Source organism: Copadichromis virginalis, linkage group LG12 (genome assembly GCF_057382275.1).
Source record: "Copadichromis virginalis isolate Kocher_CV1m ecotype Utaka linkage group LG12, C_Virginalis_male_GT1.1, whole genome shotgun sequence".
NCBI classification, from domain to species: Eukaryota; Metazoa; Chordata; class Actinopteri; order Cichliformes; family Cichlidae; genus Copadichromis; species Copadichromis virginalis.
The window spans coordinates 37,593,378-37,616,608 of NC_140629.1; the positions used below are offsets into that span (position 1 = coordinate 37,593,378).

At 42.1% G+C, this 23,231-nt stretch overlaps 2 protein-coding genes across 3 annotated transcripts in view; both read right to left on the reverse strand.

The window, feature by feature from the left end:
* Positions 1 to 23,231, reverse strand: part of rasgef1ba (RasGEF domain family, member 1Ba) — a 126,763-nt gene that overhangs the window by 14,637 nt on the left and 88,895 nt on the right. Inside the window, exons 1-6 of one of the 2 annotated variants that reach the window (XM_085476406.1) lie at positions 13,642 to 13,951; positions 6,562 to 6,744; positions 6,327 to 6,449; positions 6,000 to 6,137; positions 848 to 1,063; positions 305 to 379 (exon numbers count right to left, since the gene is read on the reverse strand). In XM_085476406.1, coding sequence (XP_085332532.1) covers positions 305 to 379; positions 848 to 1,063; positions 6,000 to 6,137; positions 6,327 to 6,449; positions 6,562 to 6,738 — 729 coding nt within the window. In that variant the 5' untranslated portion in view covers positions 6,739 to 6,744; positions 13,642 to 13,951. Of the gene's footprint in view, positions 1 to 304; positions 380 to 847; positions 1,064 to 5,999; positions 6,138 to 6,326; positions 6,450 to 6,561; positions 6,745 to 13,641; positions 13,952 to 23,231 lie in introns of those variants that run through there. The other variant, XM_085476404.1, reaches the window with a different exon arrangement.
* LOC146697601 (uncharacterized) lies at positions 18,568 to 22,354 on the reverse strand. The gene is made up of 3 exons (XM_085476403.1): positions 22,233 to 22,354; positions 20,738 to 21,379; positions 18,568 to 19,470 (listed from the first exon to the last, which is right to left on the reverse strand). The coding sequence occupies exons 1-3, from the start codon at positions 22,279 to 22,281 to the stop codon at positions 18,968 to 18,970; spliced, it is 1,194 nt and encodes a 397-aa protein (XP_085332529.1). The 5' UTR covers positions 22,282 to 22,354; the 3' UTR covers positions 18,568 to 18,967.

A 23,231-nucleotide genomic window follows, 5' to 3' on the forward strand; every position in this document is an offset into this window, starting at 1 on the left:
TGCCCATCTAATCCAGACACTGGGATGATTTGAGGAAATTGTGGTGTGATTGAGTGTGTGAGGGGAGCGGATATGTGGTCTGCTGCTAACGTCTGCAAATAACCTGCCCTCACTTTGACCCATGCAGCAGGCAGTTACTGCACTGTGTAAACTTAACATCCTTCTGGAAGAGAAACTAGGCCATCGGAGACAAATCAAGTCTACACACCAGATTTCAGCCAAAAAAAAAAAAAAAAAAAAAATTGCATAACTACTGTATGTGTTTTCTTATCTGCTGATGTATTCTGAAGCATGCAGTCATTACCTTATCATTATCCAGAGGGTCCTTGTGGACGAAAGCCTGGACGAATTCTTCAGGTCCGATGTAACTCAGTCTTTCCTGAAAAGGGAGAAAGAAAAATCTCTGAGAATCCACGAACAGTTTGCATCACACCAGGACCGTAAAAGGTTTAGTCACCAGATGGTTTCCCTACTTGTTCAAAGTTAGTTTGGGACTTATCTCGCATCATTAAAGCCTACATTTTATCTCCCTTTTTAGAACCTTTGTAAAAAAAAAAAAACAATTAAACCCTGTTTTTCACATTGATTTAGCTGATATGTAATGACTGTGGTTAAGCAGCACTGTTTCAAATCAATCAATCACCACACTGATTTATCAGTCCATCACAGAGATCTGGTCCTGCTCTGACATGCGTCGCCCTCTCTGATATCGATCTGGCCTGCTTCTCTTTGACTTCTGTGTGTGTCTCAGTGATGCGGTTTCAGACTGCTCCTTGGAAGGTCACATTTAGAGCTTACTTCAAAATAAATGACATTTAAACAGATTTTTAAGAACTGCTTCTCTTACCAGCTCTATGTGTGTGAGCTGCTGGGCGACGGTAAAGGGGTCATTGCAGATAGACAGCAGGTCTCTCTGTATGGCTGCCTGAGGCTTCGCTTTTAGAACCGTGAGCCTCTCAGCCGCAGTGGCGTTGATTTTGCCCAGCGCCTCCTCGTACTGGCTGAGCACCGTCAACCTCCTGATGAGGCCCTGGCTCATCTGGCTGACTGCCTTCCTGTAAATCTGTGAGGAGAAAGAAGCAAATCTGTTTGCTGGAACTCAGTTTTAGGTTAGTATGCCATCTGCCAGGAACTTTAGCTTTACTAGCATCTTCAGAAACAGTACTGGGTATCATATGAAGCTTGTTTTCACAATAAAGAACACCCAACTCTTAACCTTGTACTTTAACTTTGCTTGTTTTGCGTTTCAGGGTGGTGCAGGTGATGAAAGATGCAAGTTCACAGTCCAGAGCCACAGAACAGCCATCAAAGTGTAAATTGCAGAAAAATGAGCCTTTTTTCATTTACTACAATATCAATCACAATGTTACACAAAATTCTTCCTGCCAGGTTTATTAATAATTCTCATCAGCTCACGGGGAATAGGGCAGGGGACTCTTGGCTTACTGGCTGAGAGGTCATCTTATTTTGAAACTTTCCTGCGACTCAAACAGGCCACGATTAGATAACAGTTTCCTCTCTGCTCCACTTTAGCATAGAAGTTGTATAAGACGGCCGGTCGAGGGAAAGAGAACATGTGTATCTGATTTTGTGTATGATGAGAAGGCAGAATGATCCCAAGAACCCCTTCACGGCCACATCTCTCATCTCTGAACTTTCTGCCAATTCAGCCTCCAGAATCTGGGATCTACAACAAGACCAAGTTCAACAGGGGTGGGAAAGAACACCCAAGCTTTATAATGGATGTGGAGGGCTGGATGTCTAAACAGCAATCAAGTATGACGAGTCTGTGCTGCACTCAGACATTGGGGATAAAAATGAGCGGGCTTTCATCGCTCTGCTGGAAACAGTCAAGGCGGGACCTTTTTCTGAAATTCCCTTCCCAGGGCGCAACTAATGCATCTGTTTGTGGGTGATGTGGCTGTGATAGGTGCAATGACACATGAAGAGACACATTCATGTGTCAGCCAATCAGCTGTGGCTCTGTGGACACTGCAGTTTTTGGCAAGGGGTGATTGCCAGAATGAAAAATGAAACTGCAGAGAGAAAAATCAGGTTTTATGTACGAGTGCTGTGCTGTAGATTCTCAACAAACAGTGAAAAATGCCAAAATCCGATTTTTGATAGTTGCCAATTGTTTCTAGATTGATGCTTACAGTTTGAAGACATTAATTAGTTCCAAACTTTTAAAAAAAAAATTGTCTGAACAGGAAAAGAAAGAATTTGTTGCAAAACAAACATTAAGATTCATTAGTTGCACACTTACACTCAGTCCTCTCTCACACACTGCAATAAACCCGGCTGATAAACACTGTATTAACTCTGCTAATGCTTGACCGTGCTCCTGCACAGTTGGACAACAGTGAGACATGCCACCAGTGAAAATCCACTTCACAGTGAACCATCTGCCGTAGCTTCTGTCCCCACCACAAACAGAGGACAGGCCAGGGTCGGGTAAATATAGTCTCGGATCTTGGAGACAACGGCATGCGTCACATTTCTAAGCAGAGGAAGTCACATTTGCTCACCCCAACTTTTGGCGTTACGACCGAGTGAGCCTAGCAGTGGCATGCGATTCCCTTCACCGTCAACACTGGCAGCGGTCCTGAGGTGGCAGACGACTGCTCAGTGCAAGTCAACACTTCTGAGCACATGGCTGGGTTATGCCATCATATCACTAGAGGTCCTGTTATTCTTGGCTGACTGGTGTCATTTCCTGTGGAGCACCACCTGACCCAAAGCAAAGGCCCGACTGTTTTTAGACGTTCATTCAACCAGAACTAATGAGCAGAGTAAAAGGTGTACTGGGCCGGATTGTTTTAAACTACAAACATGCGCATGGTGCCAAGTCACGATGCGGCAGAAGTAGCTCTCAGCCAACTAAACGAGACCTCCCTGGTGTTCAGCATTAATCTGTGAAGTCGGCATAATCCGTGTGCGAGTGAATCGAGTTTAACACAAGTGAGATGTTTCATGGTTTCATGTCTTTAATGTTAGAACTTGAATTTAGTCTTTTATAAAAAACAGTTTTTAAAAGTGTGCTTGCATTATTTCAAGGTGCCTGGTGTCGTATTTGTTAATGTTGAACATAGATGAAAACTGATTCTCCCCATTCAGGAGAAACTGATACTCCAACATTGTTGCCTTTGAGTTCCTTTGTTATCTTTGATACAATGCACAGTTTAGAGGTGAGAGTGAATTACAATATGATACCATGCAATAATCAGAATCAGATTTTCACTATGCAATGGTTGTGGCCAATGAAGATATCGGTCCCATTGTCTGTTTAAGCTTCTTATGCAAAGATTCTTGCAGTACCAACTTCACAATGGTGCAAAGCACACCTGCCTCCATCTGAATATTCAGTTTCTCCAGGTATGTCAGGCACCTCGTGTGTCTAAATCATGTGAGAGCTACTAAAAATCTATCAAAATTACCATAAAAACGTAGCATGCAAAATAAAAACTGCACATTTTCAGGTCAAGAACTGTGCACCAGTAAGCGAGTTCAGATCGAGATCACAGCGTCAGTTTTTTTCCTTAGCTGCAGCTTCCCTGTATATCCAACCACGTCCATAATGACAGTCTTACTACAGAGATCAAGGTCTGGGAATGTTCAGAGTGTGGTCTGGACATAAGTCTGACCAGATGTTCAGGACATCTATTCTGGACTCTCTTCCCAGAGCACTGTGGTTGACTCGCCAAAGAACCAGCACCCAACTCTAAACTTCAGACGTGCTTATGCTAAAGCATTTATGTTTTGAATTTCAAACCTGATTTGGAGCCTTCATGTTTAGTTTTGTTTCACACTTTCTCCAAATCAGATCTATTCAAAGCCCCATCCCGAGAAGCACTTCCCACAATTTAAACAGCTGTATTTCCTGGAAATGTCCTGCGGTGTTCACACTACCAAAAATAAGGTGTCATCCTTTCTCACCACGGGGGGAATATCTATGGACACATGAATAAACAACTGTTCAACTCGACTCCTTTCCCCTAACATTTATTTGGTGCAACGTGTGCACCCGGGGCATCAAAGCTTCCCTGAGAACGATTCACTCAGAGGACTGTTGTTGGTCAGGCTTTGCACACCATGCTTACATGACATTTGAGTTTATCTTCATGATATTCGGATACTAGTGCTTTGTCAGTACAAAACATGCTGTATTGTAAACCCGATCAATCTTTCTCAACGAAATTATTAAGTCAACAAGTTCATTCCTAGTTGATAACATCTCATAAACTACATTTCCCGCAAGGTCTAAGGACACAAAGGCAGGTACTGGATATGCAGGGGAACTCCTGGAAAGATTATTTAAAAACAGACTTAAAATAGACTCGTTTGGAAAAGAAATTGAAAGTAAAGTGTGCATTATTGCGTAATTCACCCATAGCGTGCCAATGGTTTCTCTTTATCTAGTTTAACTCTATTTGCCAGTAGAGATAATGTTTCATTTTGGTCTTAACTGACTAGCAGCAAATAGTACCTCTCATTTTTATTTTTATTTTTGTTAAATATACCAAGCATGGTATTATTTCAGGTAAAAGTTCCTGGGAATCTTCACCTAATGCCCGTTTCCCCCGAAGCTAGAATCAATTTCAACTATCAAAAATATCCACAGAGGTTTGGTGTTAACGCCAGCTGCAGCCAATCTAGTGTGAAATCAAAAGATGTTTGCATGACCGTCAAAACAGTGCGTGTTTATAAGAATGTCTATGAGTGTGTGTACTGCTGTCGACCCTGGGTAAGTTTCCATGGGGGTGGGTGGAGGATCTGGAAAGCTGTAAATGTGTCCAAGTGTCATGTGAGGTTGAATTGATTTCTAGATAAAGTCAGGATCAATACTTGTCCTCGCACCATCAATGAGTCCTGTGGAGCCTGATTAAAAAAGTGGGGGTGCGTGTTTTTCTTGTCTTGAGTGCTAAAGAGGGGGCGGGTTTCTCTTCTTCATCACTATCTGGTCCTGACAAGCTGCTGCTGCAACAACTAAAACATCCAAAAATACACACACTTAGTTTGTGTGTGCCACTTTCCCGAGCAAAAGGAATGACTCAAACAATCAGCACATGCACTGGAAGAATCCAGTCTGATGAGGACTAATATCATTAATTGTTCAGACCAAAGAAAATTTAACTGGGAACATGAGACGGTGACATGGAAGGATAGGAGCACGAGTTACGAAGCACAGTAAACTTGACGAATCATCATGGGACCTTTTTTTAATAATCATCATGAGGGAAACATCTTTCAGTGAATCCCTGCATGAAACAAACTGTCCCACAGGACAAATGATCTACATTAGCATAGCTCTGCAGTTTCGAAGCTCTGTAAATATGAGTGCTTGCCAAGTGCAAGCACTCATATTTGAGAGACATATTAACCTGTCATGGTTCACGTGGGGGGCTTTCACCTCTAAATTTCCATTTTGCCTCCTGCTAGTACTTTAGCTTATGCTAGCACTTCCTTTCATAACATACATAGCATGAGTCACTGCTTGTCAAAACAACGTTTCTATATCTAAATGTGTAAAGTCGGAGGGTCAGCACGTACCCCAAAGATAACAGAGGGTACGGGACAAAAAACTGTTCAAGCCTACTAAAAACAGGCTGCAGCAAGGCTAAAGGCGCACTGAGCCGGTGACATTCAGCTCTGCTGCAGAGGAACAATCCAAATGCTGCCTAAGAAGGAGCACTGCAGGGATGACAAAAAACCCACCTAGGCCATAAACAATGGGGCTTTTCTCTCTCAACCGATCCGGGCTCAAAAGTGCTTTGTTGCCAGAGATACCCCCACTCCACCTCCCTCCGCTGCTATCTGCAAAAAATCTGCCTGCGCCTGTAGCTTTACTGCACGTGCAGTCTACTAAACAGCACTGCACTATTGGTGATAACACCTAAAACTAAACATATTATCTAATCAGCAGGTCATTTGCTACTTGACTGATCTAGAAAACCCCTTTTGCTGCGTGTCGTGGTGAGTGGAAATGAAGAAAGACTGACCTCGTCTCCGCTGGCAAGCCGGTGGGTCAGCTCTTTCAGGCTCCGCATCATCCTCTCATCCCTAAAGTCATATGGGAAGGTTTCTGTCCACTCTGTCAGCAGCTGGAGGATTTTGGGAGCAATCTTCCTGACTCTCATCTGAAAATGCAGGTGAAATATGTACTTAGGAAGGGTGAAAGAATATCCTAGTTTAATACGATTTTTGAGTCCTGTTAGAACTCAATATTTCACTGACTTTTAATGCCATTGTTCGAAACTGAACATAGCAGTGATGGTGTTTTTTTTAAAATAGAAGTCATGCTTTTAACCCCGTTCCCCCCAGCATACCTTATCAGCTTGGGGATCGCCAAGCCGCTGCTGCTCCGTGCACAGGTGACACACTTTGGACATCAGTTCATAAGGATGGATGAAGAGGCGAGAACTGAGCAGGAAGGTGAAGATGTATGTCCTCTGTTGAGATAAAAGACACATTTATTAAATAACAAAAATTATGATTTGATTCTTAAAGCTTGAATTAAAAATATATATTTAGCATTTGAAAGCATCACAATGCAACACTCACATCTGGATGATAGTCCACAGTTGGGACCAAGTGGTGAATGAGGGCCTCCAGAGACCCGGACACCAGGTTGTTATCATTATAATAAAGGCCGGGGTAGCCTTCCTCCTTGGTCTGGTACAGGTTCTTGTTATAGCTGCCACTGTTCAGCTGCCCTGTGAATGGTGGTGTCTGAGGCATCGTGTCCTGTGCAAACAAAGAGGACAAACACAGGAAGAGTGAGACGGTGCTTTTTAGATATTTAACCACGATTGCTGATGCAGGTCCAGACGGATCCGAAATAGCTCCCAGACGCAAACGCGGACAGCAAAAGGTTTGTTTGGGAAATGGTTTGGACACAGTCGACACCCTTTTCCTCCTCTGGACTTTTTAAGGTTTCTGGTTTGTGGTTTGAGTTTATTTGGATGTACAAATGGACGACTGAGAGAAAAGAAGAAATAAAAGAGCTGAAAAACAAAATTAGGGTTGGACAGGACACGAGGATGATGGAGTCTTATGAGTCATTTGGATGACAAGATAACAGGAACACACAGCTGGCAGACAGTTTGTTCAGTTTTGACCCCGCTAAGCTTTACAGGAAGCTGAACTCTTAACCCTCACAGGATTAGGCCTTTGTTCTATATGACCACAACATTACTATGCAGATAATGTGCATCACCTCCAGTCCAGTAAGCAGCAACATCTAATGCCGGCGCTAACGACTGAAAACAAACGAGGGTTTAAGCTTTCATGAGATAATTACAAAATATTAGTAATTCAAAAGGTCTTCTGACTCAACTCCTAAGCGGGTGGTATTAAAGGAAGCTCTGCATCTATGCTGGAAGAGAAATAAAACGGAAAACACACTTAAAAACATGTAAGAGCTTGTGAGAATCCTCACACCGGAGAATCCAGAGACTTCTTTTTTAATCCTGAAAGCACATTGTATGATCACATTGTCTGTTAACTTCCGACCCTGCCATGTGAATGTGCGTGACTAAAAGCAAGAAGGAGACTGTGTGTGTTGAAGAGGGCAGAATAGATCATTATGCAGGGCAGGACACGATACAGAGAGGGGCACACGTGTTCTCTGGAGCAAAGGCAGTGAGAGGTTAGGTGTCAAATCTGCCTTTTCATAGCTGAAGGAGAAACAAAACTGTCCCAAACTGGATTCATATCAACCTATTCCCATAAACACTGGACTGAATTATACTTTGCATTACTTTTTAAATTTGTTTTGACATTTTACATTCCAAAACTTTGGTGCTTTTTCTTGCATGAAAAAGGAGTGCATTAAGCACTGCTGCCAGTAGTAATTTGCAGTTCACTTACGGAATAACAGTTCAGTTATACACCTCATGACTTCCTCCATGGAAAACTCTCCAGGTGCATGCAGGTCAGCAGCAGCACAGACATGTCAGAGGGAGAGGTGAGAAATTCTGCAGCTTACCTGCGACTGCTACAGCAACAAGTCTTGGTTTGTTGATCTAGCAGTCAAATACCCTTTTAACACTCTCAAGGCAGGCTTGCAGATTTGCAACAGTTAAAAGCTAACAACCTGATTACCCCACATACATATTTTATGAGTTTTTTTTACTCAGAAGTACCACTGCAGGTATTCTTTTGTGCATTAGCAACAAAAACTTAATTTGAGCCTGAGAGGGTTAAAGAACTGAGGATGATTTTTAAAAACTCCTCAGTCTCGCATTTAAAATTCAAGTCAGCTTCCACAAAGAGAACAAAACCCTCACGTACACGTTCCTCTGCAGTTTACCAGCCTCCTGACCTCTGAACCTGGCTCCGTCCCATGCCAGGCAGACTTACGGCTGAGGCTACACAATGAGTCTTTTCACACTTGTGTGTGTGGCGAGGTGGGGGTTGGAGGGGGGGTTAGTGCAAGGTCCAACAATCCCACCTCCATATACCTTCACACCCCTGCCGCCTTGACAATATGCTGCCCCGTGGCTGCCTGCCGAGCCAGGAAGCCTTCAAGGCTGACGCAGTGCAGCGCTGGCAGGGAAGGAGATGCCAGGAGGTATAAATTGCACCTGCCCCACACACTGGCACAAACAGTTCGAGTGAGTTTAAGGTTTTGTTGGCCTGTGGAGGCAACCTGATTTACAGACTGTCTTACAAAAAGGGAAAACATCAGCTGATCCAACCAAGTGGTGAATTAAAGAAAGGGGGGGGGGGGGGAATCACAAGACACAGTCCTGTTTGCTCTGACACAGATACCAAAACATTCAATTTATTCATGAGCACACACGAAGCTCCCACCCAGCCGAGTCTGCCTCTTTCACACATGCCCTCCACATCTCCATAATGCACGTGTGCACACACCCACCACAGCCATTATTCAGCCAGACAACCATGGCCATTTCCATGAGAATGGTGCGTGTGTGGAGTCGGGGCACAGCGGCCCGAGCATCTGCTGCACCTTGTGGCTTCCCCACAAGAGAGGGACATCACGAGTGTGATGGAGGGAGAAAAAGGGCTATCCTCACTCAGTTCTGGGATCTTCAAATAGTCCACTGTGGTTTTCTACTGAGCCAAAGCGCTCTTTCTCTAGCAGCAATACAGCACGGGCACAGTTGCAGTTTCTCAGAGATGTCGCAGATGCAGAGTGTCCGCAAGGCAGCCATGAATGCTCCACTGGGGTTAAGCTGAAGGGCACATCAACAGCAGCAGGTGATCTAGTGCTGAGAACACGAGTCTTTCACTTTTCCCAGCTGGGATCTGAACAGCCAACACCCTGATCTCAAGTGTGCTCTCCTAACCACTGAGGTTAGAGACGTCTGCTGCACAGAGAAAAGATAAATCATCATGTGCAAGGGAGCATCATGGACCATATGAAAGTGTATTTATTTTCTAAATGACTAATGTGAAGAATTAATCATCAGCCACACAGATCCACTTTTCTTTGCAGATTAACTTTACAGATTCAAACGTGCAGGGAAAATTGAGGCGATATCTCTGCCAGTATCTGATGGGATTTGATTTGAATTAATTTACAGAGGCCCTGTTTTCAGAAGACAGTGCAACAACTGGGTTTAATAGTGAGCTATAACACTGCAACAAGTTGTTCTGAGCTTCAGGACTTTTACATCACTCGTCCTCTCTGATGTCTCCGAGCACAATTTGGATTAATCTCATGCTGCCAGGGACAGGTGGGGTTCTTTGAAGATAAAGGTGGTCTCTTATACAAAGAAAGAAAAAAAAAAAACATGCATCGAGGACACGGTGAGATCAGATGCTGTACAGAGTCCTTTTCCTTAATCTCTCGGTCTCATATCAGAGCAGGATTTGTGCCTAGCAGCAAATACAGGTCAGAGTGTTTGAAATCTTATTTTGGAACATTCTTCCGATTTTTCCAGTCTGGAGATCTTGCTTGTTCTTTTTCAACACTTCTTAAAAGACGTTTTAGCAGCATTACAACTACCTTTTTACTCAGATTAGAGCCACTTTCAATCAACTGCAATATAATAACCCCGCCCACACACACACCAGCTGTCGCCTTCACCAGAATCCTAAAAAAAGCATATGATGTTTGCAAGCTCTGACAGCTGAGGCAGAGAGATTTACATGTCTTCCAGGTGTCACGTGCAGTCGTAGTAGTAGTAGCAGGAGTGGTGGTAGCAGGCTGAGGGGGACCACATGTCGAGTCCTCAGGCTCTGACAAAAACAAACTCTTAGCACGTTGCTGTTGGTTTATCCTGGCCACCGGCCGGGGCGGCAGCTGAAGATAAACAAGCAAAATGCCACAATTCGCCTCCGTGAGAGGGGCTGGGGGTTGTTTAGGTTGGATGGGTGGTTTTAATTAGAGCCTGACTGGTTGTTTGTGTGCAAAGCCATCTGCCTCGATGTGTAAAAGAAGTCTGGTTTGGGCTTAAAGTGGATTTAAAAACTGAAGGAAATTCACACTCTTGGTTTTTTCTAATCATTTAACAGTTAAAAGATGGTTGAAGAGAGAGAAAGAGCACACCCACAGACTTTGAGCTTTGCCAATCTTTGTCTTTTTAAACACATCAGAGTAAAGATGATCACTTGACAGGCTGGTTAAAGCGCAGACTCAGCACTGCCTTGTGATAACCTGCTGCTCCTGCAACATTTCTCCAAACTGAAAGAAGTGACCAAAAATGAAACTTAAGGACTTTTATAATATATTGTTAATGTGCAGGAGGCCATGACTCACTGAAAGCTTAATAAAATGTTATTTTTCTCTCTTCCCTTTGCCACGTGGGGACATTTGGAAGCACAGAGGGTCAGCATTTAAAAAACCTCCCCAGGCAAATGTCATATAAGAAGCAAAACTCCAGCATTCGTTTGAGATTACTTCAGGCTGCAGACCCAACGATGACGCGGGCTTGCAGGTAATTTTGTCGCCAAAACGCACGGGTGGGGCTGCTCCCCAGAGGGAGAATGATGCAGTCTGCTCTCTCAAAACACAGGCTATCAAAGAAGCGACGGGGGCTCTTCCCACCCTACCCATGCTTTTAATGACTGCTTGTGATGAGAGTCCATCAGCAGTGCAGAGATCGTACAGAAAAAAAGCCTCCGCACTTCACTCCCATAGTTCTTAAGCTGAACTCAAGGAAACAGACGTGTTCCCCGTTTAGGCACCCCAGTGTGCTCTACCTGAGAAATTTCTCAGGAGTCAGACAGTCCATACGACTATTTAGAAGTACACAGGTCATGCAATAAAGCAGTGAGATCTGTCGTTACCCTTAAATGTGCAACAGCAATGAGGCAGAAAAGTGGGACCCACATAAATGAAATACTGAAGAGAAAAAAGGATTTTCCCCCCCTTTTTAAGAAAAACGGGCACAAAGTACAACAGTATGGCAGTAAAGGGAACGCAATGCAGCCACCAAGACACTTTAAGGCAGTAAATCAACAGCCCCCACCTTCCCCCACTGTGTAAACACTGAAAGGCATGAGGAATCTCACTCATCCATGGCTCGAGGAAATGAGGGTGAGAGATAGCTGCAGAGTGGCTGGGCACGGGAGAGTGGAGTGGAATAGTGGAAGTTATCTAAATAAGGCCGGCTCATTGGTTGTGTTGTTTGAAGCCAGAGTGTGGTCAACAGTACTTCAAATTAAAGTAAGTTCAGGAATTTGAAGCAAAAATGTAAGTGTTCCAGACCACTGGAATGAAAAGGTAGGACCAAAACAAACCAGATACGGCTGTGATGTGGAAACATTATCTCAGAAATAAGGAGACGAGGTTAGAGAGACTCCAAGAACTCTGGGTTATTTCATGGTCTTGGTCTTAACTTGTCAATGTGACTTGCCATGCCATTTTTGCTCTTGGAGGTTAGCAAAAACATAGCCATAACTGGTGTGATTAACATGTAATAGCAGCCATTAAAAAAGCTCCTTGACCCTGATATTCCTGCTGGCTGAGCTAAAATTGTATGAACTATTATAACTGCAAACACGTCCTATCAGAGGGTGAGCCACACTCCTCCATCTACCCAGCAGCAGTACATCAACATATAACGTGCAGCCACTAACAGCTATGTCACCTCTCTTGAGTGTTTTCACACCAGTGTTGAGTGCTGGGATATAAGCTGAGAGGGAGATGTTTGCAGCTGTTGCTCCGAGTGGTAAAAATCACAGGTTCCATATAGGACTCTGTCACCTGGCCTTATCGGTCCTCAGCAGTGCCATGAATCCTTCCACCGCTGCAGACACCAACACGGAGGGAACCCCCTGACAGCAGAAACGGTGCCCCTACAGCTGCTACTTCTGAATTTTACTCCAAATCTTTAGGATCTGATGGTAAAGTCTTAAAACGTCAGCAGCAGCTCCATGGCAGGGCTGTCTGTTCTTGATGAAAGAGTGAACACTGATTCCTGTGTACTGGTCTGGTTTGCAAGTACTGAGATCATCTTTTGAAATTCAGAAGATGCCAGATTGGTTGGTCCGATCATCAGGATCAGGACCTGCTTCACATTTAAACATTGTTCAAACAGTAGTTTCATGTTTTCTGTCACAGTTCAACCATATTGAACCTGTTCAGCCATTATACCCATGACAACCAGGCAGCTGTAACTGTAGCAAAGAAGACTGTGATAAGATGAAATATTCCATCATATACTTTGTTGAATTTTAGCTCCTTACTTATTGATCTTTGAACTTATAAAACTAGAGGCGACCCAGGTTTAGGAAGCAGTCTGTAAACACAGCTAAGGTGAAGCTATGAAGACAGCTTATAATTCACAAAGATCTGCTGAGGTACATGTGATTACATTTACCTTTTAATGGCCACTTGTGTGAAATGCAGCCCTCCTGCCGCCTCAGCACCCTTATTTCACGAGAGGAAACTTCCCATTTCGCCCCAGTGCATCTGTTTTTCTGCATTTGCTTCACATCAAGCAAATCCCACCACAACCCCAGGGATTCCAGAGTACAGTAGCAAACATGTAATCCGCAGTAACAATAACTCATTCAAGGGCTTCCAGGAGGCACTCTCACATTTTTAGCGTCCTGCCAAATAACCAATAAACGGATTTACCTTGTCAGCACATTAAGGAAACTCCAACTCATGCTCCTAATACAAAGCAGTGGCACGAAAAACCAAGCGCAGCAGGCCAGGGTGACCCAGGAGAGATGCGGGATTAACTTCACTGATCCCTCACCGTCTCGCAAAGGAGAGGCAGGGAGAGAGGAATCCTCTTAGCCAGAAGGTAGTGGGGGTTAAAAATAGCCCGCCATTGACACCGATTTCAGAAATCCAATTTTTGGGGCAGGTCTTTGGGTCAATTAAGCAAAATTAAAAATCCAGAAATAGCTCCTTAGTAAAGCCTGTCAATTTGGGTATTACTGCCCACGGTTGTTTTTTGTAATAGTAGGATAAAGTCAATATAGGCGCACTAATATTGGGGAAAAGGTGCTAAAGGAACACAACAAAACCAAAGTGCAATGTTGATATTCACAGATCATTTAGGAATAGAGTCGCAAAGCATCAACTCATTCAGATTCACGTTTGGCTGGAAATAAAGTGCGCTCTTTCACCACCTGCGCGCATTTTGGACACGTCGGGTCTGCAGAATAACATTCAACAACCAAAAAACTGTGCGGCTGTAAACACGCACAACTCACCTCAACAAGCCGTAATCCAGGTACAAACTCTTTGGTATCTCTCCTCTGAAAATAAGCGAAAACAACCTCTGATTTCTCCTTTCACATGCGCGCAGAGCAGACGGTCAATCCCAGCAGTTCCTCCTGGCTCCGGACACTCAGTGCACCATTATTCAGGTGCAAACGCGAAAGGGAACAAAAAATGTGTATTCCCGCTTTCACAGCGCCAACGGGATCAAGTCAGCTCCAAGAACAAGTCGTCTAAATGAAGCAGTGCTGACTCTGTCTCTCCTCTGCAGCATTCACTCGTGTCTGAGCTCCAGAGCCGCGAGCAGCCTGAAGACCTCACAGCGAGGGAGAGGCGGCAGCCAATCAGAGAAGAGAAGCGCCCCCTCCCTGCCTGGTCTCATCTCTTGTTTTCAATTTCATTTCTCTTTCCCTTTCTCATTTTAGCTTTGCTGTATTTACAGAAATTTCCGATGAAGCCATTCCCTTTCAAAGGAAACTCCGGATAATATGGACTGTGGTTCTAGAAACGGGAGCATATTTAAATAGAGACGAGTAAAGATTTCAACCAAGAAGTTTACGCATCAATAAAAAACTAAACAATTAAAAACAACATTAGATTAATTTTATGCAGGGCTATGATTATGGTGTAATTCTGAAAGTGACTTTAAGGGTTTGTTTTAGGTTGTTTTTATTGAATCCATGAGCTCACTGATTTTATGAAATGAGTAATGCAAGCAATTTTTTTTTTTATTAAATTTGCTTCTGCTTTGAGCTGCAGCTGTAACTTTAGCACACTAATGATGACAGCTCTAGCATACTCATGTTTAGAACTTGTAATGGTTACCATGTTAGAATGGCAACATCTAAAGAAGACAATAAACACGGTAAAGACACCAAAGAAGTCCCAGTCTGTCCATCCAGTTACACATCTGGTGCCTAAACATACACATTTAAACATCTGCTAACTTCAGTTGTTTTTCCTAGATAGATGGTGTTTCATGTTTATCGTGGGTTTTCAAGGGTTTTGATTTCAGTAAAGAAAAAAAAATACTACAAGCAAATTTACAGCATTCAATTTCAGGTATGAACCCAGCAGCAGCAGGACAATCACAATGCTAACATTTTATTAGCAAAAGCTGCTTCCCTTTCAAAATAATGAAAGAATGTAGTGTTATAACGCAGAACATATATACCATTGATATTGTATTTACAAAAACTTCTTTTTAAAAATTATTTTTTGTTTTTATAGAGTTTTTATATAGAGAAAAGTGTGAAAACCACTAAAGGGAACTGACTTACTTTGACTTACTTGGCTCTGGTGAACATGAATTTATAGCTTTAATCAGCAAAGCCCATTCTTAGTTAGACCTTTAAAAAACACAAGTAAAATACAGTAAAAAAAAAAAAAAAGAAAGAAAGAAAGAAAAGATTAATACAATAAATAAGTGGCTAAACAGAAAACTTAAAAAACAAGAAACATTTTATTTAGAACCGGTGTAAATAATTTTATCTATTCAGCTCCAATGTTACGTTCAACATATGTCGTCCATGTGTAACCCAGCAGTCACCAAATTTTGTTCAAGTACTAAATACAGAATGGAGACTTTGAAAAAGCGCCACACAGCAGCGTTCACAGTGTTTACTCTCATAGTTTAGCTGTTAGCATGGTAACATTTCGTCATAGAGGAGGACCAAAGTCATTAGTGGCATTGTAAAGCGCTTTGGGTGCCTTGAAAAGCGCTATATAAATCCAATCCATTATTATTATTATTATTATTATTAACATTTATAGTAGAGAGTGAGAAAAATTCAGGAGGTTAAATAATCAGAAAGATTCAGTGTGTGGGGGCCACACACTGATTATTGCTAAAAAATGTTCATAACACTCCATCGAATGCTGACGTCAGACTGCTTGAAATTTTCTGGATGATAATTTGGCCACTGGGTCAAACTGGGAACTCTGGTACACTTGACATAATCTTTTCTAATCCACTATTAAAGAATAAAAGCCCATATTTTGGATCCGATCCTTATTTTGCGTTGTTTTTGTGCTGTTATCACACCTGTAGTCTCAACACAGTGAACCCAGCATGATAATTGAGTCCATCTACTGTCAAACCCACCAACTCAAACTGCAATCCCTAGTTTCAAACTCTATGTGACAACAATTACAGTAATAAAGAAATGACTAAACTTGGGCTACCTGTACTGTCCTGATTAAATTATAGGACTTTATTAGTAGAAATAAAGAATTGTAGAAGCAGGAAGAAACTGAACTTTCCAGCTGCTTTTTTTTTGTCTTCAGTCATACAAAAAGTCCCGTTTAGCTCCTCAAACCAGCACTGGCGCTCTCTTATTTGTCCACACAACTCAAGATGACAACTGTTTCTAAGTGGGTGAGACATAAAAGGAAGCTGCCTTTTGTAGCAAAATTAAACATTTTGGTTTGCATTATTATGTGGAAAGCTGCTATATTAGATTTCTTTGAAAAAAAAAGGGGAAAAATGGATCCGTATTAAATGAAATAAACATGCAAACCACAATCGTTAAGTGACAACTGTATTAAATCCTTTGATGCTGTGTTCTCTGGCAAACTCTAATCTTGGCAATGCCGCTGTGTTCTCTCTTATGAGATAGAGGGGCCATTGTAAGTGTATTCTAATATTGTATTTTTAGTTATTACTCTTTGGTCCAACTAGACACATCAATTAAATACAAATTTTTTTGCATCAATGAAAGCCCGACTGGAGGCAGAATTGGGAGCACGGTACAAGTGAACCTTTAAATGACTCATTTTCTTCCCTTATATCTGCAGAAAATATGTTATCGTCTAACAAAACTGATTTTTGACTGATATTTATTTGTTCAGAAGCTTCCTTAATGTTCCTATAAGCTTTAAACAACAGCAGGCCGATTCCTCATGCTGTAAACTGCAATAAAAATGAAATAAATCACCAAGAAAACAACCTTTGAATAAGTTGTTTGTGTGTTTTATGAAGGCCTGCTCTGTGACAAAGAGGAAAGCAGGTGAGATTAGAGGCTGTCCTGTTAAGGAGCACGAGAGAAAACTAGACTTTATTTTCATATTTTTTACATCATGTGACCACAACCAACCAGGTGCTTTATTAGTGTGACAGTTTGTGCAGCTTCACATGCACGAAGGTCTGCTTTGGCCCAAGAGATGGAAATTTAGTAATGAGAAGGTGAACGTGAGGATCTGGGTGGTCTGCAACACGTTACGAATCCTGCGATGTAGTCGGAAATATTTACATGGTTATATGTTAGATTTGGTATTTAGGACGTAATAGTCAAATATACAGTGTTTCCTTTAAATGCAACTTTTAAAAATTTCCAAAACTGAAGAATATACACACACATACTTATATGAAGTACAATAGACACTACTACTTGTCCATAGTGTGTGAAACTACCCGTTCATCTGTAGGAATATATCATCATAGCCTGTGGCTCAGTTATCACAGAGCGTATGCTTTTATACTGATGACAAAGAATAAAGGTCACAAGGAAGTTGTGTTGGATAAAAACGAGCAATAAGACCTATAAATGTTCTTAATTAAGTTCACTTATTGGGGATTATGCAGCAGGATTATAATGTAATGGTGGGTCATGCTAGTCCACAGATGGGTGTGGCTTATTCTTTATTAACACAAACATCAGGTTTTAACAGACAGGTGGGATGGGTCTGTTTGTTTTGGCAGTTTTTGTTTCACTTTATCCGTTTACAATAAGGAAGATATCATCAGTAAGTATTCCAGTGGTTGGGTTTTCCCAGCCAAACCAGTATTGATTACAATCTGGTTCATACATGTCAAAAGGAAGTGGGGCTTTTTCATTTTAACTTGTTCACACCCCTTCAGGGTAGACAATGCTGAATGCCTGAGTGAAAAATTTCCAGTTTGTCTATTCAGGTAAGAATCAGCATGGAGCGAGCCACAGCCTGGAGGTTTAATAAAAATGTCTCCCATGAGTGTGAGAAAATTGCCGAGTGTTGCAGGAAGACAATATACACCATCGCAGCAAAGGACTGCTCAGGTGTAGCTCGTTTGATACAGCAACGAAGAAACTCGAAGCCTGGAGTCTCGGAGCTGCGCTAAAGGTCTTAGCGGGGGTAACATCCAGGCTGACATGCTGGGTATGAAATGTTCCCGTGGAGACGTAAATAAACAGGCTTCACTGTATGTTTGTGCTAGTTTCCCAAAATAGCTTCAACACTGAGCATCAAACACAGGCGTCAGGAATGTACAGTAAACTGTTTGCCTCTTTCTGTCACCCCCCCCACTGAAGCAGCCAGGTCACAGCCCTGCATCCTGCTAATGGACCGCAGGGACAAACTGAGTAAACACTGAAGGAATCAAACCTGCGACTCTCTCATCGCATCTGCCCTTTGACTTTAGTCTGTTATGGTCATCTATTACCGCTAAGCTGTCAATGCTGTTTATTTTTAATGACTTTTTCATGTAACAGAAGCAAGTTTGATATGAATGGAGATCTGATGTGCTGTCACACAGCATGGACAACATCTCATACTTGCAACTTATTGCACAGTTATTGCAAAAGCTCTGATTTAATTATTCATCTGTTTATCATTTTCATCTGGATTAGAAACAGGAGTCACTTTTTAATGTGGTATGTTGGAAAATTTCTATTAATACTACAATTCACACACACATATAATCCTGTACACTGACTTAAATATTTTGATTTGATTTTGCTGTTGTTGTTTCAAGGTTGGTTCACATTGCTTCAAAAGTAAGAGAGGTTATTTGTATGAACAGTTAAGCTTTGATCTAGATCCAAGGACGCCACCACTGAACCCAAACACGCTGAAGATGATGCCGACTGATTCTTACTTTGGCTCAACAGTTGCGATAAATAACTGAAACAAGTCACTTGTGAAAAACACATTTCAGTCGAAACTGGTTGAAAAATATACACTTTTAATTTCTGTGAAAGTGCATCGAAACAACTCTGTAACATTTGGCGAAATTCACTGACATCGCAGAAATCCCCTCAGCAATGTGACTGCAAAAACAAGAAGAAATTCCTCTTTTACACTTCAACTGTAGTTTCCTCTTTTTTGGATTTCTGGGCCTTTAAATGTCAAAGTAACAGTAGCAGTCATATTATTCTCACAGACTTTCCGCTTCTTTTTTTTTGGAAGGGGGGGGGGGGGTATCTGTGCACTTGGCTCAACTAAAATCTCCCACTCAGGATTCGGGCTGGCCTGACTGTGGGAGCTTGCCTCATTGCTAATGTTATTTGTGTCCACCTGAGAAGAAATATCAGTCCGCACTTTGGGTCAGCCACTGTAAAACTCCTATCTCCTGTCTTTGTTAGTATGGTTTGGAGCAGCCTGTCCCCCTGCTAAAGTCCGGCTGCCCTCACAGCTACACCCCTGCTGTTTGCTCAGATTGGTGAGGAGCTCCAGGACTCTAATCTCGTGCTCCATGCGAGCTTTCTCCCTCCTCTCCTCCCTCTCAGCCGTCTCCCTCTGCCGCCGTTCCTCCCTTTGCAGCCACTGGGCCAGGAGCTCCTGGTGCCATCGGGCGTGCTCCTGCCTTTGACTCTCCAGCTGCACCAGCAAGCTCCGGGTCTCAGAGACCAGCTGCTGGAAGCACTCTGACAGGTGCTTAAGGACAGGTTCGAGACAGGAAGGTGCAGGGTGATGGTCGGCAGAGGCAGGGAGGATGTTGGGGTTTATATCTGGAGGTGCTGGGAGAGGAGAAGCAGTGGACTGGGTAAGAGTGGGAGCAGGAGGAGCAGGCAGAGGTAGGACCAAATGTGGAGAAAGAGTGCTTGAGCTATTTTCCACTGTTGTACCTGCAAATCAGGATATAAAACAATACATGCATGGTGTTATTAATGACAGGATTGATTAATAGACCACAAATATTTTCACAATTGTTTGGTTATTAGCATGAAGTCTGTCTCAACTTTAAACATTCAGCCTGTTATAACTCAAGTGCACTCAGAGGGAACAAGTGTCCTTCTCCTCCTCAAAGCTTTATGTTTTGAGCCTGTAGAAAGAGGCTTTCCAGACCTGTTCAGGTCAGAGTACAACAATAATACCACATGGGAAAAATATAATAGAATATAAAGAGTTATGTAGTCGAGGAATTTCACCAAGGAGGTTAAAACCTCATTTGAAGACTTGAATTAGCATCATTTGAAGCACAAACTGCTGCGCATGTCTGGTGGGAGGGGCTTAGAACAGAGCAAACACAGCTACAGGCTTTTTTCGGACACTTTCGAAGAGCAAAAAAAAAAAAAGTATCATGCTTTATTGCTAGTGATACCTGAAAGACTCCATATTGCTAAGAACCAAAAAAAATATGTTCTCGCTTTTTATGGAACCCACTAACTCAAGAATGTCACTCCCACATTCAACATCCAAGTTCCGACGTATCTGGAACAAAGCATCTCTCATTTCAAATCCTGGTGATTCTTTAGCCCTTTCTGGGTCTATCACACCACAGCTGTGCCATATGTCATCAACGATAATACTGGGATGAATGATTACTTGACATTTAAAAGTGTCATGCTGCAACATCATTTATATAGCCTTCCCAAGCCCAGGCATATCTGACACTGAGAGCAACATGTCTGCTTTCATTGATGATTTAGAAACTAAATATTTAGCTACTTAACTGACCTCAAATAAAGCACGACACTGCAAAATATGCAGGGAAATAACACACTCGAGGCAAAACATCTGAGGCAAAAGCAAAACACCAACACAACCAGGCTATAAAGGACGATATAGTAGGTGGTGATGTGTGACCAAAAGTAATTACTCTACTGAGCATCGCCATCAGTAGCAGTACTGCAAAAGAAGGATGAAAAATGCCCTTCATTTACTGACGCTTCGAAGTGCTGTGGCCTGCAAGCTACAAGAATCAATAAAGCATTTTTTCCCTACATTGTTAAAACCATTATCACAAATCTTCTTGAAATATCCAGATAAAATTTTGAGGATCTATCTCCGACCCGTACTGTTTAAACAAAATGTAAAAATCTTCTTGACTTTAGCTCCTAAAATAAGATAAATGTGTCTTGTTTACATTATTATTTCAGTAACAGTACATACCGTTAATATTCGGGTGGATGGCTGTCTCCAGATAAACTTCGTGGTGCCTGTCCCTCGGATGCTGTGAGAATCCCGTGTCGCTGTACTCTAACTCATCCACCGACTCTTCTCTGTGCTCTACCTTTACCTCAGAGTCCAGCTGACAGCCTGCTCTCTCCTCTAAAGAGCTTAAATTTTGCCTCATTGAATTCCCCAGAGAGCCACAATGGTGTCCACTTATGTTTGTACTGGAATTTAAATCCGAGGTAAAACTCCCTGTCCCATCAGTGGAGTCAAAGTGGCCCTCTGACACCTGTTGGTGTGAAACAAAATGAGACCCTCCTTCCCCTCCCCCTGTCCTTCGGCCCAGCACCGCATCCATCTCGGCAAAGTATTTAAAAGTGCACGGCTGCGAGCTGTCCATGCTTCTCTGCAGTTTGGCTCTCACGTAGTTAGCCTTGAGAGTTTTGACTCGAAGCCGGCACTGGTGGGGACTCCGAGAGAAACCCATTTCACTCATGCGAGCTGAGAGGTGTTTGAAGACATGCCGGTTTCTGAGGTTTTCAGCCAAAGTCTTCTGGACTCGCTCATCGCTCCAGGCGCAGAGGAGCACCTGAGTTTCCTCCGCCGTCCAGTTAACCGAACGCTCTGCCTCTCGTTTCCCTGCACATGTACAATACAGATTTATTTTTTCATTGTTGAAAAGTGAAAACACTTGTGAGCTAGCTTATTAGGTGCATGTAGGGGAAATAACATTCTATATTTTAATACTGACTGAATACGATAAATGAAATGAGTGATGGCACTTTATTATATAGTAGTATAATAGAGGGCCTGTACAGTGCTGCTGTTAGCTTTGGGATGATAGAGTTTGGTGTGTATGTCTGACATTTGGATCAACAGTGGTTTGGTCCTGACTCACACAGCTAGATTAAATGATACTGATCTGATCTCTCCAGTTCTACATTGTTCTATGTTTACTACACTGTTAGCAGAAAGGCTAACAGCACTTTGCATCTTTAATTTGTATGTTTGCAGCAGTTTTTCACTTAACTGCAAACTATGTTAACTGACACAACAGGACTGGAGAGCTCCAGCAAAGACACTGTCCCTGCACTTGTGGTAACATAACTGTGTCACACCTGTCTCTGCAGCTAAGAACGAAGTGTGAGAGCCTTGCAGCTAAAACGCTCAGAATATGCCATCAAACGTATCAAGTGGACTTCATAATAAAGGATTATATTTGTAATCAGAAACTGGAAACCTGAGCAACCTGCTACCTGAAAACTGTCTGTTAGCAAACGTGCTTATGACATAGCAAGCGAAAGTCATTCTGCATTTTACTGACAGACAGCTCAACGGCTTTAAACGGACTTAAACTGAATCAAAGGGGACTCTCTGCTGTGTCACAGACTTCTCTAACGTGTGCAGCTAACAGCTAACTGAGCACATTTCAGCGGCTCTGCTTTCTGTTCAGCAGCGCAGTAAAGATGCCGGCGGGTTCACACGGTCTTACTCTTTGTTGTCGACACGGAGCTGGTCGAGATGATCATCGGGGGATTCATTTTGACGCGGTGCCCCAAATGTAAACATGAAAACACACACAGCGACACTTCTCTTCCGGTTAACGGAGTTCAATGTCTGACGTCATGACGTCGAGGAAATTTATCTTGGAGAAAAAACCCGAAAATAGTACATTTGGGTTTTTACATTACAAATGACTTCAACTGTTTGTATTTCTGTGTTAATTGTTTGTTTTAAATAAACAATGTACACAGAAAAATATCAACAACAAACTTAAGGGAGTTCCTTTCAATAATAGAAAGAGATTTCAGCCAGAGAAACATGTACTGGAAATGTTTTAAAATGATAAAATGGATGATAGTAAGTGATTTAATGTGCTCTATAAACTATAAATCATTCTCCATCTTTTATCTCTTTCACTGTATAATTTCAAAGATGTTCTGGATGGATGTAGCCAAGTTTCAAAAAAGGAAATACCAGAGGAATGTTGGGATAAATACATATTTCATTACACATTTCCTGTAATATTTTGGTCAGGAACCAATTTGACGTTCTTACACTTTATTAACAATTTTGAGTATAACACTATCTTTAAAAAAGGTATTATGAAAACCCCAGTTTGCAGTTTAAGACATTAAAAATGAAAAAAAAAAAAAAAGATTATTAATTTTAAATTCTTCTGAACCGATGTAGAAAATATTTTTGATATGATATTTGGAATTGTGATTTTAAAAAAAAAAAGACAAAAAGGAATATTTCATGACTGATTAAATGATCATTTACATGGGATTGCCAAGAAAAAGGCAACATTAATAAAATCAATAAAAACACAATATAGGGGAGACCGGGGATAGTTGTAACGTGGGTCAGTTGTAACACTTCCAATTTCTCCAATCAGGGCTAAGTTTCAAATGATGTGACTCATCCTGTGCATGCCCAACTCAGTTCTGCTATCACATGTGAAAAATCAGCACATTTTGTCAAACACAGA